Genomic DNA, 17,866 nt, shown 5'->3' on the forward strand with positions numbered 1-17,866 from the left:
ATATAGTGACCTGTTATGTATGTATAGTGACCCTTATTTAAATATAGTCATGGTTATATATAGTGACATTTATTTAAACATAGTGACCCTTATTTAAATATATAGTGACCCTTATTTAAAATATTATCAACCCATATTTATACATGTATACAGTGAGTCCATGAGTTTTATTTAGATATAGTCATAGCTTTACATAATGACCTTTATTTAAATATAGTAAAACCCATATTTAGACATGCATATAGTGACCCTTAATTAAATATAGTCCTGTATAGTTATCGTAATTTTACAACATATCATTGTTTTTATCTTTACCTAGCCTATGTAAGATTTGAACCTACATCAATTGAGCTAATAGACTTTACCATTAAAAAACAATTTTCACTATTTTCCAACGAGATATAACATGATTACCTCAATAGCTAACACCGTGTCACTTACCATATCTAAATAGCTTAAAACCAATTTGTAGCTATTGACCTAATCCAAAATACATCTTAATTTCTTATGCTTCATTGTATAGATACAACACAATAACACATTATACAAGAAGTACATGTTCATTTACAACTTTTGTGACTTTTCATCAAAGTCATAATAAGCAACAGAGTAGCACCAACAAACAAGTCAGCTTACCCAATCTTATCATACACCATAACCCCCTTAAACAACACCATTCAACCAAACAGCATCATAACTCATTACCTCCACCTCGTCCACTGCAAAAATTGAGCATAATATTCAGATTGATATCGAAGATCTATAGTACACTAAACAAAAAAATACTAGAGCAAAAATAATGATACGAAATCATAGCGAAAACATGAATTGAACAAATTGAACCTTAGATCCTTAAAACTAAACAAGATCGAAGCATAAAAAAAAATAAAAATTAAAAAAAAAACCTCTTAAGAAAGCTTCAATTCAAGAAAAAATGTTGATTAATAAGCTTTAAAAGTCAACTCGAAAATTGAAAACCTAGATCGTTAATGTTAGTTGAGATGAGCACTACAAGAGGGGGGTGAATTGTAGGTGAGTTCCTATTGACTACTTTTACAGAATGTAAAATAGAATGTAAAGAAACTTGCAAAGCACACAATATTTTACAAGGAAACCTTACAGGGCCCAAATGGAAGTAAAACCTCGACCCTTCTAAGGGATTTCCAAACCAAACCAATTCACATAATAGAACAAACTCACAAGTTACAAACCTATTATAATCAGACATATTCTCACAAGTTCCAAATTGAACTTGCTACATAGTAGGACCCTATCCTACCTAATATAAGTCCCTGACTTAGATTCACTCGTACTTCCCCTGAGTACTACTCACTCAGCTTCAACCTAGAAGCCTACACTATTGTATGCAAAGATGAATACACAAACTCACCCAAGAACCCAACCAATGACAAAATATTGACTCAAATATATGAAAGGCAAGCTATGCATGATACCCGAAACTAATATGACAAAGTTATAGACTTGACAAACTTACACAATTAAGCACACTTCGATTTCTTCACACATAAACTCACTGAAAATAGTGAATTCGGATCTCTACAATTTATACAAGACTTGCTTATATAGAAAGTAGGGTTTTCAAAAGATAAACATGTTAATTTTTCAAAATCCTAAACACGGTTTTAAGTAAATCTTTTTAGAAAACTTATCAAAGATAAATTATCTCAAAGAATAATATCTTTTTGATAATCGGTTTTTAAGAAAATAAATCTTGTTATAAAATCTTTTCCTAAAGACTTATCTTTTAAAATTTTCCAATTTGAAGAAGCTTGCCAAGCTTTTGTCACTTTTCTAATAAATCTCATGCGTAAAGCTACTAAACATATTTACAACAATTCTCAAAGATAAAAACTTAACAAAACTGAAGCACCAATACTTTGTTTGCGTAGGATACTTGGGATTCATGCAGTCCAGGACTAAGTTCCTGCTGTCAATTTCATTTCAGTTCCAAACTGGAACTTCGCAGGCCAAGTTCTTTCAAAACTTGCCGTCTTCGATGCAGACCAAGTCAACTCCTTAACTTGCTGTCTTCAGGTTCCTGTAAGGGAACTTTGTTAGTTCCTGTGAAGGAAATCTTCTTCTATCTTCCTTAATTTTCCTTGAGTTCTCTTATGAGTCTTCAAGGCTAGGCTACTCTACCACTTCCAGGGTCAATTTCACCTGTTCTAGTCACAACACTTAGAGAACTCTTATTAGTTTGAAGTTTTCTTTGTTTCATTTCATCATCATCAAAACCTTTAAGCTTCAATAGTTAATACTAAACTAAAGAGCTTCAATTCAAGAAGAACAAAATTTGGGCCAAAATAAAAGAACAAAATCGCAATAAGCTTAGAAAGTTCAAAATCAAGTTGAAGTAAGAGGATTTACAACGATTTTGTGAAACACCGCCTCATTTTAATTTTCACCATTGAAGAAGAAGATTAGAGAGCAAAAGTGTTGAGAGAGTGTTGCAGATGTGAAAATAGAGAATGGAACTTTGAAGAGAGAGAAAATAATAGACCTAAAGGAAACTCACGTGAGTACATGACAAGGGCAGTTGGTCTACAATAATTTATTGTAGACCAGGTATATTTTATAATTTGTACATTTTATTTTTCTAACATAGAAATCAAATGTTTGTAAAGTTAATGAGTAGTAGGGTTTTTATTTGAAAAAATAGAAAATAATAATCCCACCTTTGCCGCTACTGCTCAAAACAATCCCACCTTCAGAAATAATCCCACCTTTGATACACATCTATTGAGTAGCCTTTACTAAAATTTAATCTTTATTTTTAATTAAATAAAAAAACTCTCTCAACCAAGAACCCTCTTATTAGGAACAAAATCTGCTTCTTCGTTCTTCTGAAAAATCCAAACGGAAAATTAACCACTTAATCTTCTCCAATGAGGATACTGATAAACAGAATGTTACCAATATCCCTAAGGTGCAGCAGCTTGCTCAGACTGCCTGTCTTTTAGAGATATTATGGCTAAGGAGCAAAATATGGTGAATTATGGTGTGCCGCTCGTCAATCTAGAGGATGAGGAAGATATCTCTGATGATGAAAAACCACCACAGGGGGTCTTGGATGATCCCAAATGCCCTGTCATCCTGCTATCTAAGGAAGAGAAGCGCAAAATTCTTCAACCTTGGAAACATACTCCCATTATCAAGATGTTCAATAGCAAAATTGGCTATATGGCATTTATGAAGAGACTGAAAAAGAAGTGGGAATTCGAACTAAAAGGAGGACTAATTCTCATAGACATTGGCCATGAATATTTCATTGTAAGATTCTCTAATCTTAGTTATTATTATCATGTGCTAACTCAAGGTCCTTGGATGCTTGATGATAATTATCTCACTATTAGGAAGTGGAAGCCAAATTTCATCCCTAACGACTCTCCAATGCGATTTCTCACAGCATGGGTTTGCATACCATATTTATCTGTTGAATATTTTGACAAAGAGTTTCTACACAATATTGGAAGAAAGATAGGCAAAGTAGTGCGCATTGATAATAATACTGAACAGGCTCATAGGGGGCAATTTACTAGACTCAGTGTTGAATTAGACCTTTCTAAACCTCTGTTGTCTAAATTTTGGCTGAAGGGACGTATTTGGAAAATTTAATATGAAGGCTTGCGTATGATTTGCTTCTACTGTGGTAAGATTGGGCATCAAGGTGAACACTGTCCGAGGAATGAAATCCATGAAATTGGAAAAATCTCAAATAAATCCCATAATTCATGGTTAATTTCTAAGAGGATCAAAGCAACGGCAACAAATTAGAAAAAAGATAAAAATAAATCAAAAGCTATACTAACTAACTCCACGAACATTCCTTCTTTAAGCCTACAGAAGATTCCCACCCCAATCCTACCAGCTAGCAAGGAAAACTCACCAATTACTTTCCAAGCACGTCCCGAAGAAAATTTAGAAGCCACTTCCTTGAACTCTCATCAAGCAATTACCAAGCCAGATACTGATCAAACAAACACTATATCCTTTACCCATGTCTCAACCACTCCCGACACCAATAGTTACTCGAGTCCCTCTGGAGAAAATTCTTTGTGTCACTGATCCGATGATGGAACCGTTCATGGGAACGGCACACCCCCTGATACGCCAATCGGAGATGGAGATACATTCATGGCTGGCACTGGAACGGAGGATGCTAGAGCTAGTGGTGACACTGAAGTTGCCTGGAAAAATTAATCAAGATTTCCGAGCTATTTTTGATGCTTACAATTCTAAGTTTCCTAATTCCATGGGTCTTATGAATAGTGACCATAATATTGTGTTTATTTTTGATAAGTTAGAGAGTTATATTTTCTTGAAAAAAATAAAGCATGATATTATGAAAAAAAAGAGAAGTTCAAGAAAAAATGTGAAAAATAAGTGAACTTCGAATAGAAAAAAATGTTCAAATGTTCTATTTGGAGATTGATCAAAGGAAAAATAAGAGCTTCAATGGAAAATTCAAGTTTGGAAAATAAAGTTTGTTTATTCACTCTATTTCTTCATTATTATATCTTATGAGTGGAATTGTAAGAGTTGGGTTTATTTATTATGATTGGAGTATATTTTGGTTGATGTTAGAGTTGGTTATGTAGGAGATGTTGATCAATAGTTATTTTTTATCATGGGTTTTATTAGGATATGGCTCCTTTAAGCATAGCTTTTCTCTCACTTATTCCCAAATTTATCCTACTCTTTACCCTAGCCTTACGTTACAAGCTTTAAAGACCTTCCGACCTTTGTGCATAGAATTGTATGAATGTGAAAGTGTTGTTTATCAATGCAAGTTATGATTTGACATATTTCGAGTCGACTAGTAGGATTGAGCGTTCATTGTTTTATACACACGAGAGTGTGAGTTGGGAGGGCATTGTTCACATAAAGGGGTTGGATGAAGAGCGATCGAGTACATCCTTTACTCGCCACATAAATGAGAGTTGAGTGTGTGAGCACTAGTTTTGAATTCTATATGCTCTTATGGTTTGCTCTGTTTGACAATTGTTAGGGAAGAAAGGTAATTGGATGGATTCGATTGGTTGATTTTGAAGCATGTTTATTTTATTTACCCTGAATCATTTGTGCTTGATTTTTATGGATTGGGGTGAAGCGTATTTATTGATTCATTGATGAGATCTTTGCTTAGGGACAAGCAAAGGTTTGGCTTGGGGGAGTTTGATATGTCCATTTTATATAGTGTTTTACCCCCGTCCCTTGGTCGTTATTAGTAGTGTTTTTGGCTCTTTCGGGCCACTTTTATTACTAATTTGTGTGTTCTAGTGTTTTCGTAGTTTTAGTTGTATTTTACAGGAAATTGCACTCTTAGAGCATTTTCCCGGGCTTTATGGATAAACTACGGAAGATAGAAGGACGCGACCACTTTTGGAGCCCAGGATCGGTGAGAGCCGGTATTAAGGGCTCGGTAATTGGGATCCCGAGGCATTTGGACCAAGTATTCGAGACCCAAGAGGAAATCCGGATTGGGCCGAGAAATCTAGCCCAATCGAAGTCCAAGCCTCAAGGGGAGGAAAGACCCGATCGGGCAACCTCTAGCCCGATCGGGCGCGGCAAACCATAGTGTTGTGCATGCTAAGGCGCGCCCGATCGTGCGAGCATCTAGCACGATCGGGCGATGCTGCTTGGGAAGAACGCGAAGAAAAAGGCGCGCCCGATCGGGCGGCCCTTCGCCTGATCGGGCGCGCGTTTCTAGAAGACCTGATGATGTTTAGTTTTAATTTTTGTTTTAGAAAAACGTTTAAATACGATTTTGTACGGAATTTTTAGATGATCTTCTTTCTTAGACTTTCTCTCTCTACTTAGGATCTTTTCTCTCTCTTAACTCTTCTCTCAACTCTTGTTCTTGATTATTTCCATTAATACAGATTAGTTTGGTAACGATTTCTCTTCTCTTAATCTTATTTCCTTCCATCATGACTTATTTTATTGCTTTGATTTGTTTAGTTTTAAATATGTGTGAGTAGTTTTATTTCTAGGGTTTGTGGGGATCCATAAATAATATGAAGGGGTAATTTATTATTGTTAATTGTCAATGTTAGATTAATTTTCTATTGATTGATTTAATGCTATGTGACTAGATTTGCGCAGATGTTTTATGCATGAGTTTAACAATATTGATTCGAGATTCGACAGATGAGAATTGATGTTTAGGTCTAGTTTCAATAGGCAGGTTAATTTATAAATGGTTAGGTCGAGATTCGAAAGATGATATTTAATACCGGTAAATTAATTGTGTGATTATAATACGTAGCGAAAGCCCTTTATAATCTGATTAATTTATGCATTGAAGATTGATTATTATGTTTTACCCTGGAGTATTATTTATTGGTGAACCTATGCTCTAGATCCTTTTATAAATTGTTTTCCCTCTACTCCTATTCTTTGTAGTTTAGTTTCATACTCAAATGTAAATATTGGTTACTTAGATAATTTAGATTATAATAATTAATTAGGAGTAAAAAGACTTGTTTCCCTGTGGAGATCGACCCTACTTCCCTATCTACTTTAGTTAGAGGATTTAGGTATTTAATTTTGATTAGGGGATACGACTTTACCCTGTCACATTCTGCCTCACACCGCAGCCTACTCGCTGACCAGCCTATGTGGCCCTGCTGCCCCGCTTTTTGCTGGCCAGGCAGAGCTGGCAACCATAGCAGCTGCTTCGCACAGCCCCACACCGAGCCTGGAAGTGCAGCCAGGCAGCCCAGCCACGCCTTCTGCTGGCTCGGACAGTGCTGCTGCACCACACAGCCCAGCCACGCGCACTGCTGGCTCGACACCCCCTGCCTACACACCTCCCCCACTTCGTGGCTGCACCCTTATCACACCAACTCGTCCACCTCCCTCTCCTCAAATGCAAACACATTCCAAACACAGCATATTTAAACCGAACCCAAAATTCGGCCTTGCCATTACCACCCCGAGTCATCCAATAATCCGCTCCCGGCTTCCCAAAAATCACAAACAAGCCCTTTCCGACCCAAATCGGAATGCTACGATGCGTGATGAATATAGTGCTTTAATTAATACGGGGACATGGGAATTGGTTTCTAGGCCTACGGGGGTGAATATTGTTAATTGTATGTGGCTTTTTCGTCATAAATTGAATTCTAATGGTGATTTGGAACGACACAAAGCTTGTCTTCTTTGCAATGGTAAATAACAGGTTGAAGGAGTGGATTGTGATGAAACTTTTAGTCCGGTTGTGAAACCGGCCACTATTCGCACGGTGCTAAGCTTGGCTATGACTCGTAAGTGGGCTATTCATCAACTTGATGTTAAAAAATGCTTTTTTACATGGTGATTTGAAAGAGTGTGTGTATATGCATCAACCCCCCGGTTTTGTTGACAAGAGATTTCCAGGCTATGTTTGCAGACTCCGTAAGGCTCTTTATGATATAAAACAAGCCTCTAGGGCTTGGTATCAACGGTTTGCTAACTTTCTCTTGCAGATGGGGTTTGTCATTTCTAAGAGTGACAATTCTTTATTCATTTTTCGACACGGAAATGATATGGCATACCTTCTATTATATGTTGATGATATTGTGTTGGTCACATCCTCAGATTTTTTATGTGAGCTAATCATCTATCACTTGCTACAGGATTTCTAATGACTGATTTAGGTCCTCTGAATTTTTTTCTGGGCATTGCTGTCATTCGTACTCCATCATACTTGTTTTTGTCACAGCAGAAATATACGCAGGAAATTTTAGAGCGCGCAGGTATAGCTAGTTGTAAACCTGCGACGACTCCAGTGGATACCCAATCCAAGCTCAGTGCAAAGACAGGGCCTAAATTTCATGATCCAACACTATATCGCAGTCTTGCAGGTTCTCTTCAGTATTTGACTTTCACTCGCCCTGAGATTGCTTATGCAGTTCAGCAGGTTTGCTTATTCATGCATGACCCCAGAGAGGCTCACTATGATGCATTGAAACGCATACTGCGTTATATTCAGGGCTCCATTGATCACGGGTTACATTTATATCCTTCATCATCCTCGCAATTGATTACTTAAACTGATGCAGATTGGGGCGGGTGTCCTGACACTCGTCGTTCGACCTCAGGGTATTGTTGTTTTCTAGGTGACAATCTCATTTCTTGGTCTTCTAAGCGTCAGCCTACTCTTTCTAAATCAAGTGCAGAGGCAGAATATCGTGGCGTAGCAAATGTTGTTGTCGAGGCATGTTGGCTTCGTAATCTTCTTTTGGAGTTACAGTGTCCTCTTAGAAAGGCCACCGTTGTTTATTGTGATAATGTCAGTGCCATTTATTTATCTCATAACCCCGTACAACACCAACGTACCAAGCACATCGAAATGGACATTCATTTCGTTCGAGAAAAGGTGGTGTTGGGGCATGTACGGATCATGCACGTTCCTTCACGTTATCAGTTTGCTGACATCTTCACAAAAGGCCTACCTCGACAACTATTTCTGGAATTTCGAACCAGTCTCAGCGTACGTCCTCCTCCCGCTAAGACTGCGGGGGTGTGTTAGAATATGATAAATATTCTCGTTATTATTTTGTATAGAAGGATATAGTTTGTTAATATTCTGTAATTATCTTGTGAGATCTCTTAACGTGTTTAAGGCTCACTATTGTAACCCTATGTATATTTGATCAATGGAATCACTCCATTCTGAGGAGTTTACACAAAATCTAACAGATAAAATAAATCTTCAAACTCGATGACCCAACTTTCATAATCTCAACTCAGGTGAATGTTCCAAGAAGGAGGCTGAGACAAGCAGGTAATCATTTGTCGAATGATGAAATGGAGTCAAGTTTTTATTTTGGCCCTTTGTGCAAAACATTGATGGTGGCCTGTCACCTATTAACTCTAAGCCCATGGTCCGTAACTGTTAGGAATATTATCATATCTTTGTGATATTTATCGTATATTTAGTTTCCTAGTTTATAGGCACAAGATTTATCTTGAGAATATTATTTTGCTAGACTTTAGGAAACTATGTACTCTATATATTGAAAGATCAATCAATGAATGAGGCTTAAGCTTTGAGCCCTAATTACTTTGACATGATATCAACATGGCATGAATGGTGTTCCAATCTGTGTGAGCAAACGAAGACTATGTCAGTGGCCTCCTATTTTGGAAAATTGACGGCTCTATGGGAGGAATTAAACAACCATGAGCCGCTCATTACTTGTGCTTGCTGCCAGACGTGTATAGCAGGTGTGGAGCATGAAAAACGTCGTGAAAATACTCGACTCCATGAGTTCTTGATGGGCCTATGTACTGATTATTATACTCAGACTCGTACTAATATATTATCTCAAGACCCTTTGCCGACTCTTGATCGGGCGTACCAGTTGGTTGTGTAAGACGAACGTGTACGAATCGCCAAGCAAACCCCTGATGAGAAGACATCCGAGGCAGTGGGGTTTTCTCTTTGAACCAGCACCGGAAAAAACAAAGGACAGCAGCCTCTGATGAGAAGTCAGATAAGTCCGGTCTTCACTGTAACCATTGCAAGAAACATGGCCATGTAATTTCTGATTGTTTTGAACTCAAAGGGTACCCAGATTGGTGACCGAACCCTTCAAAACGTGGCAAACCGCAATAGACCAGCTCTAAAGCTCGGGCTCCTCCTCGTCCGAATGCTACAGCAGCTAATAAGGCAGATTCAATAGGGGGTTCCTCTCAGACTTTCACAGCAGAACAGTGGAGGGCAATTGCTGGTTTTATTGGTAACACTCAAATTCCCGACGAACGTTTGAACGGTGAGTTTGATAATACCTTGTGGATCGTTGACAAAGGGGCTTCTAGGCATGTAACTTGTGATGACATATGGCTTTTTGATACGAGTCACATCTCACATTGTCCGGTTGGTCTCCCGGATGGCAAAACAGTGAATGCCACGAAGGAAGGCTCAGTTCGTCTATCATCTAAAATTGTTCTTAAGCATGTCCTATTTGTCCCCGATTTACGTTGCAATCTAATTTCTGTATCACAATTAATTGATGATGCTCATTGTACTGTCCAATTTAACTCCAATATGTGTAAGGATGTCAACGGGGCGGGGCGGGGCGGGTTTTGGCATTTCCATCCCCATCCCCGCCTCCCATTTTCATCCCCATCCCCACCCCCATCCCCACGGCGGGTCTGGAAATTTTCCCCATCCTCGCCCCGGCGGGTCTAACTTCAAAACCACCCCCGCCCCATCCCCATGTGGATATCCATCCCCGTTTTAGCCCCACATAATCCCCGCCCCATACCCACCAAATCCCCGCCCATATCCCCGCCCCATACCCACCAAATCCCCATCTGAACTCCACAACAAATAATATATTTAAATCTATTCCAAAAAAAAAAAAAAAAAAAAAAAATCTATACTACAGCAGTCAAGCCTACAACTCAAATACAAAGAAAGCAGTTCACCAGTACATACTTCACACATTGAAAAAAAAACAGTAACTCAAATTGTCCAAAGTCCAAAATTAAAAATACGACAAGTTTACAAATATTAAAATACATAATAAGAAATCCATTAGGCCTTGAATTATTCGGTGCAAACTCCACTTGTTGCGGAATCGATATCCCATGTTTCAAATTCTTCCTCTAATTCACCCACTAATTTAGCATACTCATCATTCTTGAATTCTCCACAATCTGCAAATACAACAATGTGACTTAATTAAAAAAAAATAATAATAATAGTAATTAAATAAAATGTTATTTTAGCTATCTACCTTTAAGAGTTGCCCATATCCAATTTTGAGTACACATCAAAGCTTCGACTGCTTCCGGTAAAAGCCGAGTATGATAAGGATTAAGAACCCGACCACTTGTGCTAAATGCGGACTCCGATGCAACAGTAGAAACAGGAATGCTCAATATATCTCGGGCTATTTGCTGAAGAATGGGATATGTGCCTCCATTTTTCTTCCACCAATCAAGAATATCAAAATCTTGGACTAGAGGCACATTAGCAGCATCTAAATACTTATCCAATTCAGAAATTTCATGACTTGGATCCTTATCTTGTTGCAAAAATTCTGCAAATTCTTGCATAAAGGCCTCTTCATTGGCTTTGCTACTACTACCCAAATCAAAAGGTTGTTGGCTACTACTACCTTGAGTTTTACCGATCTTAGAGCCATATTCTTCAACCAATCTTCGTAGAAGATCACTAATTCTACCAACCTCAATTTCAAAGTCATGCTCATCAAAATTTTTTGCAAAATAAAACCGAATAAGAGCCATTTTGTATCTAGGATCTAGTATTGTTGTCACTCCCATTAAACCATTCACATTAGCCCAATATTTGTTATATTTCAGCAACATAATGTCGGCCATTTTCCTTACATAATCATGAGGAGATAAAAGCCAACCAGAAATAGCAATTCTCAAAGCACAAATTTTAGGAAAATAAAGATTGGCAGTAGGGTAATTTGTTCCTGAAAAGTTAAGGGTAGTTTTACTAAACACTTCTAAATGTTCACATATTTTCTCAACTTTTTCCCAATCTTCAGGTGTCGGTGGATTCTTATATAAATTATTTCGAGCACTTAAAACAACAAACACTTCTCTATAACAAATAGCAATAGAAAACATTTCATAAGTAGAATTCCACCGAGTTTTGCAATCAAGTGCTAACTTTCTAGTACACTCAGGAGCTATTTGCTTAGCAACTTGTTCAAACCTTTGTACTCTCTTATCAGAAGCAGTCCAAAACACAACACTATCCCTAATCCTTTGAACACCATTTGATACCACAACACTTAAACCATCTTGAACAATCAAATTTAAAATGTGAGCACAACAACGCATATGAAAAAAATCACCTCGCAATAAAAGTGAGCTATATGGAAACACTCCTTTCAAAATTTCCATCATTGCATCATTAGTCGAACAATTATCCACAGTTATAGAAGACAACCTAAGATCAAGATTCCATGATTGAATACTTTCTTTCAATGCATCAGCAAGGACCTCGGCAGTATGAGGGGCAGGGACATATAAAAACCTAACAAAACCATTGAAATTGACATATAAAAACCTATCATCATCACTTATAATTACTATGATATTTTCCAGGGAACATCAATATAAAGGTATGTTTTCATTTTAAATCTCACACAAAAAACTATAACAATACAAAGGCAACCAAAAAAATAAACAAGTTATAAGTAACTAGAAAACAATACCTTAAGATCCGACTTTGCAACTTCCATGTATTATCAATGAAATGTGAGGTGACCGCCATATAACCTTTTCTCTGGTTGTCAGCAGTCCACATGTTAGTAGTTAAGGCAATCTTGCCCTTTGCTTTCCTCAACAAGGTTGCAACATTCTCCTTCTCAAGCTCATATCTTTTCATAATATCTTTTCTTGTTGTGTTGCGAGATGGCACTTTAAATCCAGGTCGGAGTGTCTTGCTATACTTTCTAAAACCCATATGTTCAACCATGCTAATTGGATACTCATGCAAAATAATCATCTCCGCCAAGTCTCTTCTTCCATCTTCTTGGTGGAATTCATAAGGGGCCAATGTCATCGTTTCATTCTTATCATTCAAGTTTTTTTGTGTACCAAACAATCTTGATTGTCGAATATCTTGACATACTCTCTTTGGACATATTTTTAAATGATCTTTCAAATGAGTAGTCCCTGCTTTCGACCCACCGGCAAGTAGCTTAGAGCAATGGTTGCATTCAGCTTTTACTGCATCACCAGCCCTCTTTCTCTTAAAATCAGACCACACTGCTGAAGTATGCCTACTAGTTATTGGTAGGACAGAAGGATCGGAATTAGTCTCCACGGGACTTTCATCGTCATCCAATGTAATTGGAGTATTACTAGCGGAAGTGGGAACACTAACATTATTGTCATTTTTTGATGTCATTCTCCGGTTCTCCTCTAAAATAAATTGCAGTAATTTAATGGTCAATTCATGAACAAATTAAACTACTACTTTCAACAAGTCAACACATAATCCTTTAGTGTACTTAAAAAAAGATATCCTACAAGTATCTGACCCTTGAACCTCCCAATTTCCCATACAAATACAAATTATCAACATATACTTTGAAATTATCAAACATCTATGGTTAACAGTAGACATAATTGAACATACAAGTACAAATTATTCTATATCATGCAACTAGACAAATCAAATACAAATTATACAAATACCCTTGAACCCCCCACTATCGTCATACAAATACAAAATAAAATGCAAATAGACAGATCAATTATATCAATATCATGCAACTCAAAAAACAAGTAATCAAACATAATAGCAAATTATTCAAGTAATTAATCAAATTATTTTTCATCAAAAAAAAAATGGTTTTGTTACCTAGGACATACTCACAGACGCAAATCAATTAAATTAACTCATACATAATCAAACATTCAAACTTGTAGTTTTAAGCATCCAAAATCTTAATGGCTTCTTAATTTCTTAGTTAATTAGTTCATTTATTTTTCATAAGATAAAATGGTAAGGGAAAAAATAATTGGGGGAAAAAAAAGAGAGAGAGAGTTAGAGAGATTACCTGGTCGAGTTTCTGGTCGGATTTTTCGTTGACCGGCGACGAGATTCACAGCCTCAGAGGTGGAAGTAACGTGACAACCTGAGAGGAGAAAGTGGGAAACGGAGGAGAAAGTGAGCCTGACTGCCTGAATACGTGATGGCTAGGGTTGAAAGTTTGAGAATGAGAAATTGAGAATGTGTGGCTTTTTTCCAGAAACTTCATTAATTATTTTTTTTCCCTGTATACATAATAAATAAATTAATGATATATATGTACATATGGGTGGGTCGGGTATAATGCGGGTATGGGGCGGGTATGGGGTGGGTCAGGCGGGGCTGGGGCGGGTATGGGGCGGGTCAGGCAGGGCGGGGCGGGGATGGGGCGGGTCAGGTGGGGCGGGGCGGGGATGGGGCGGGTATTGCCTAAAATCCACCCCCGCCCCATCACCCATGGCGGGTATGGAGTTTAGACCCATCCCCGCCCCGCGACCCGCCAAAGCTAGACCCATCCCCGCCCCATTGGGGCGGGGATGGGGCGGGTCTCCTACTAGACCCGCCCTACTGACATCCCTAATTACATTACAAACCCTAATATAATGTATGTGTGTATGTTACTTTGGTTATTAGACAGTGTGTTGGGTTTTAATTATAATGTATGTATGTAGGTTAGTTTGGTTAATTTATTCACATTGGTCATCTCTTATAATTAATTAATTGCTCCCTTCTCTTTAAAAAAGTAATGTTAGTTTGGTTTAGTTTAGTTTAACATAATGTAGTTAAGTTAAGTTTATGTTAATATAATGTGTTTTAGTTTAATTTTTTTAGAATTATGTTAATATAAAGTATCTTAATTTAGTTTAGTTTTTTTAGAATTATGTTAGTTTAATTTAATATATAAAACGGTAGTTTGGTTTGGTTTAGTTTAATATGATATATTAGTTTACTTTGGTTTGGTTTGATTTGGTTTATATTAATAGTATGGTGTTATGATATGTTTCTCTTGTTTAGTTTAATCTTGATATATTTGTTTAATATTATGTATGTTAGTTAAGTATATATTTTTTTAAATAAATCTTATAATTAATTAATTGCTCCCTTGATCTTTAAAAAAAAAAACAATGTTAGTTTGGTTTAGTTTAGTTTAACATAATGTAGTTTAGTTAATATTATGTTAATATAATGTGTTTTTAATTTATTTTAATATAAAGTATCTTAATTTAGTTTAGTTTTTTTAGAAATATGTTAGTTTAATTTAAGATATAAAACGGTAGTTTGGTTTGGTTTAGTTTAATATGATATATTAGTTTACTTTGGTTTGGTTTGATTTGTTTCTCTTGTTTAGTTTAATCTTGATATATTTGTTTAATATTATGTATGTTAGGTAAGTATATATATTTTTAAAAAAATCATTTGCACAATCATATGCCTAGATACCCATTCAAGGCATACACATTAGGAGTATGTCTTGAATAGTCCCCGGTTGGGACTGTCCTTATACGTTTATTCTCACTTAGGTGGTGAATGTATTCCTTTGTTTTAACTCTAAGGAAGATCCTTGCTTGTCATTGCTCTACAATGCTCTCTAGGTACATATATAGGTGTTTCTAATCGCCTATATTGTGTACTCGGGGAACTGTAGGGAGATGCTGCTGGATTTTCCATAGAATTGAAATTCTGGCATACATTCACTAGTGAGATTGAACGTACAAGGATGGGTTAGGTTGGAGTGATAAGGACCCTTGGAAATCATTTCTCTTCTCATTTGAATTTCCTTAACAGTTTGATCTATAATGAATATATATTGTGCTTTATGACTAATGTGATTAATGGCATATGTGTTAGTTGTGTAGAACTTGTAATCATGAAACGAAAAGAACGTAGCTGGATGTAAGAAAGGAAGGTTGGGAATTCTATTAATCCTGAGTTCTTGAAGGGGGTAGATGAATTCCTTAAATATGTGGAATATCATCCCGAGAGTAGCAACCCGAATGAAGTTAGGTGTCCATGTTTTAAATGCAAAAACAAACGTCTTTGGGATCCAGATACGGTCAAACTTCATTTGTATCGCAGCGGTTTTTTTACCTAATTACTACGAGTGGATGTGTCATGGGGAAGGGTTTCCAGGAACTCGTAGAAGGCAGTCAAATGAATATCGTGAAATGATTTTGGATGCCTTTGGTCAGTCTCAAGATCAAGGCCATTCCGAAGAGCCAGCTGTTTCATTAGAGGAGGAGCCTAATGCACAGGCCAAGCCATTTTTTGATTTGTTAAGGGTTTCTGAACAACCATTATATGAAGGGAGTTCATTGTCTGTGTTAGAGATGGCTTCTAGAATCACTAGCCTAAAGTGTGAGTATAATTTGCCGCACAGATGTGTTGATGGATTTGCTTCTTTGGTTAATGAAGCGATTCCTAACAACAACCACATGGCCGAGACATTCTATGAGGTCAAGAAAATTGTTAAGGGGTTAGAGCTGCCCCATGAAAAGATTCATGCATGCTCGAAATGATGTATGTTGTTTTGGAAAGATGATGCTCAATTATCTACATGTAGGGTGTGTGGCAGCGACCGATACAAGAAGACTTCTAAAGGTAGCTTAGTGCCTTTGAATGTTCTTTTTTATTTCCCTATCACACCTAGGTTGCAAAGGCTTTTTGCAACTAAAAACATTTCTGAGGAAATGACATGGCATGCTAAAAATCCTGGAGTTCAAGGCACAATGGCACACCCTAGCGATAGTGAAGCGTGGAAACACCTAGATAGTTGCTTTCCTGAGTTTGCCTCTGAACCTCGTAATGTTTGACTTGGCCTATGTACGGATGGATTTGCTCCACATGGTCAGTTTGGGGGACAGTATTCATGTTAGCCTGTCATTTTGACCCCTTATAACTTGCCTCCGTCAATGTGTATGAAAAGACAGTTCATGTTTCTTTTGTTACTCGTTCCTGGTCCTAAAAACCCTAAGGGCAACTTGGATGTTTACATGTATCCGCTCATACACGAGTCGAAACAGTTGTGGGAAGTTGGGGCAAATACTTACGATATTTCGAGAAAACAAAATTTCAATCTTCGAGCAGCCATCCTATGGACCGTTAGTGACTTCCCGGCTTTATGGTATGTTATCTGGTTGGACCATAGCCGGTAAGAAGGCTTGTCCATATTGCATGGAGAAAAGCAAAGCATTTTGGCTCGAAAATGGTGGTAAGGTTTCTTGGTTTGACTGCCATCGTCAATTCCTTCCGACAAATCATCCTTTTCGAAATAGTAAAAATGCATTTTGTAAAAACAAAGTCGAAAAGGGTTCACCACCTCACATCATGTCAGGAGAGGAACTTTGGGAATGTGTGAAAAACCTCCCAAAAGCAACATATGGCCCCGAGGCACTAAAACGTCTCAAGAATGCAAAAAAAGGGTGGTTCAATCAAATCACTCTATGGGACCTTCCATATTGGAAACATCTGCTTGTTCGTCACAACTTAGATGTCATGCACGTTGAAAAAAACTTTTTTGATCAGTTGATTCACACTATAATGGACGTGAAAAAGCTATCTTGTGACACGCCATCAGCTCGGAATGACATTGCTAAATACTGTAAACGGCCCCAGCTACATCTTCAAGAGGATGATAGAGGAAAATAATTCATGCCAAAGGCTCCATTTGCTCTTGACAAGGCTCAGAGAAAGGTTTTGTGTGAGTGGGTCAAACAGCTGCGGTTTCCTGATGGTTACGCTTCCAATTTGAGCCGATGCGTTGATTTGCAATCAGGTAAGTTACATGGAATGAAAAGTCATGATTGTCACGTGTTCATGGAGAGGTTGTTGCCCACTTCTTTGAGAGAATTTCTCCCTACCCATATATGGAATGCAATTACAGAGATAAGCCAATTCTTTCACGATTTATGTTGCTACACAATTACAGTTAGCGACATGGAGCGATTGGAAAAAAACATAGCTGAGATCCTGTGCAAGCTTGAGAAGGTTTTCCCCCCATCTTTCTTCAACTCCATGGAGCATTTACCAATTCATTTGCCATATGAGGGCAAGTTATGTGGACCTGTTCAATATCGGTGGATGTATCCTTTCGAAAGGTAAATCAAAGGTCCTTTCTCAACTCTTACTTTCATCTCTTTAATTGATTTCCGTTACTTATACTTCTACGGCTACATAGACATAATTACAGGTTCCTTAATCACCTGAAACGAAAAATTGGTAATAAGGCTCGTGTTGAAGGTTCCATATGCAACACTTATCTCACTGAAGAGGTATCAAACTTCTGCTCCAATTACTTTCAGCCCTCAGTTGACACAAAAACACGAGATCTAGGTC

At 37.4% G+C, this 17,866-nt stretch overlaps 1 protein-coding gene across 1 annotated transcript; it reads right to left on the minus strand.

Annotated features, from left to right (window-relative positions):
- Nucleotides 1-10,070: 10,070 nt before the first annotated feature.
- LOC110701559 (zinc finger BED domain-containing protein RICESLEEPER 2-like) lies at nucleotides 10,071-12,907 on the minus strand. The gene is made up of 4 exons (XM_021879192.1): nucleotides 12,210-12,907; nucleotides 10,752-12,028; nucleotides 10,582-10,671; nucleotides 10,071-10,357 (listed from the first exon to the last, which is right to left on the minus strand). Exons 1-4 carry the CDS (start codon nucleotides 12,905-12,907, stop codon nucleotides 10,071-10,073), a joined length of 2,352 nt encoding a protein of 783 aa, XP_021734884.1.
- Between the last annotated feature and the right edge of the window lie 4,959 nt (nucleotides 12,908-17,866).

Source organism: Chenopodium quinoa, unplaced genomic scaffold (genome assembly GCF_001683475.1).
Source record: "Chenopodium quinoa cultivar QQ74 unplaced genomic scaffold, ASM168347v1, whole genome shotgun sequence".
NCBI classification, from domain to species: Eukaryota; Viridiplantae; Streptophyta; class Magnoliopsida; order Caryophyllales; family Amaranthaceae; genus Chenopodium; species Chenopodium quinoa.

Excerpts from the sequence above, each read along its gene's own strand:
- LOC110701559 (XM_021879192.1), bottom strand. The coding sequence starts at position 12,907 with ATGACATCAAAAAATGACAATAATGTTAGTGTTCCCACTTCCGCTAGT. Across the intron at positions 12,029-12,209 it reads TTGCAAAGTCGGATCTTAAG|GTTTTTATATGTCCCTGCCC; the intron begins GTATTGTTTTCT and ends TGGTTTTGTTAG. Across the intron at positions 10,672-10,751 it reads GATATGGGCAACTCTTAAAG|ATTGTGGAGAATTCAAGAAT; the intron begins GTAGATAGCTAA and ends TTGTATTTGCAG.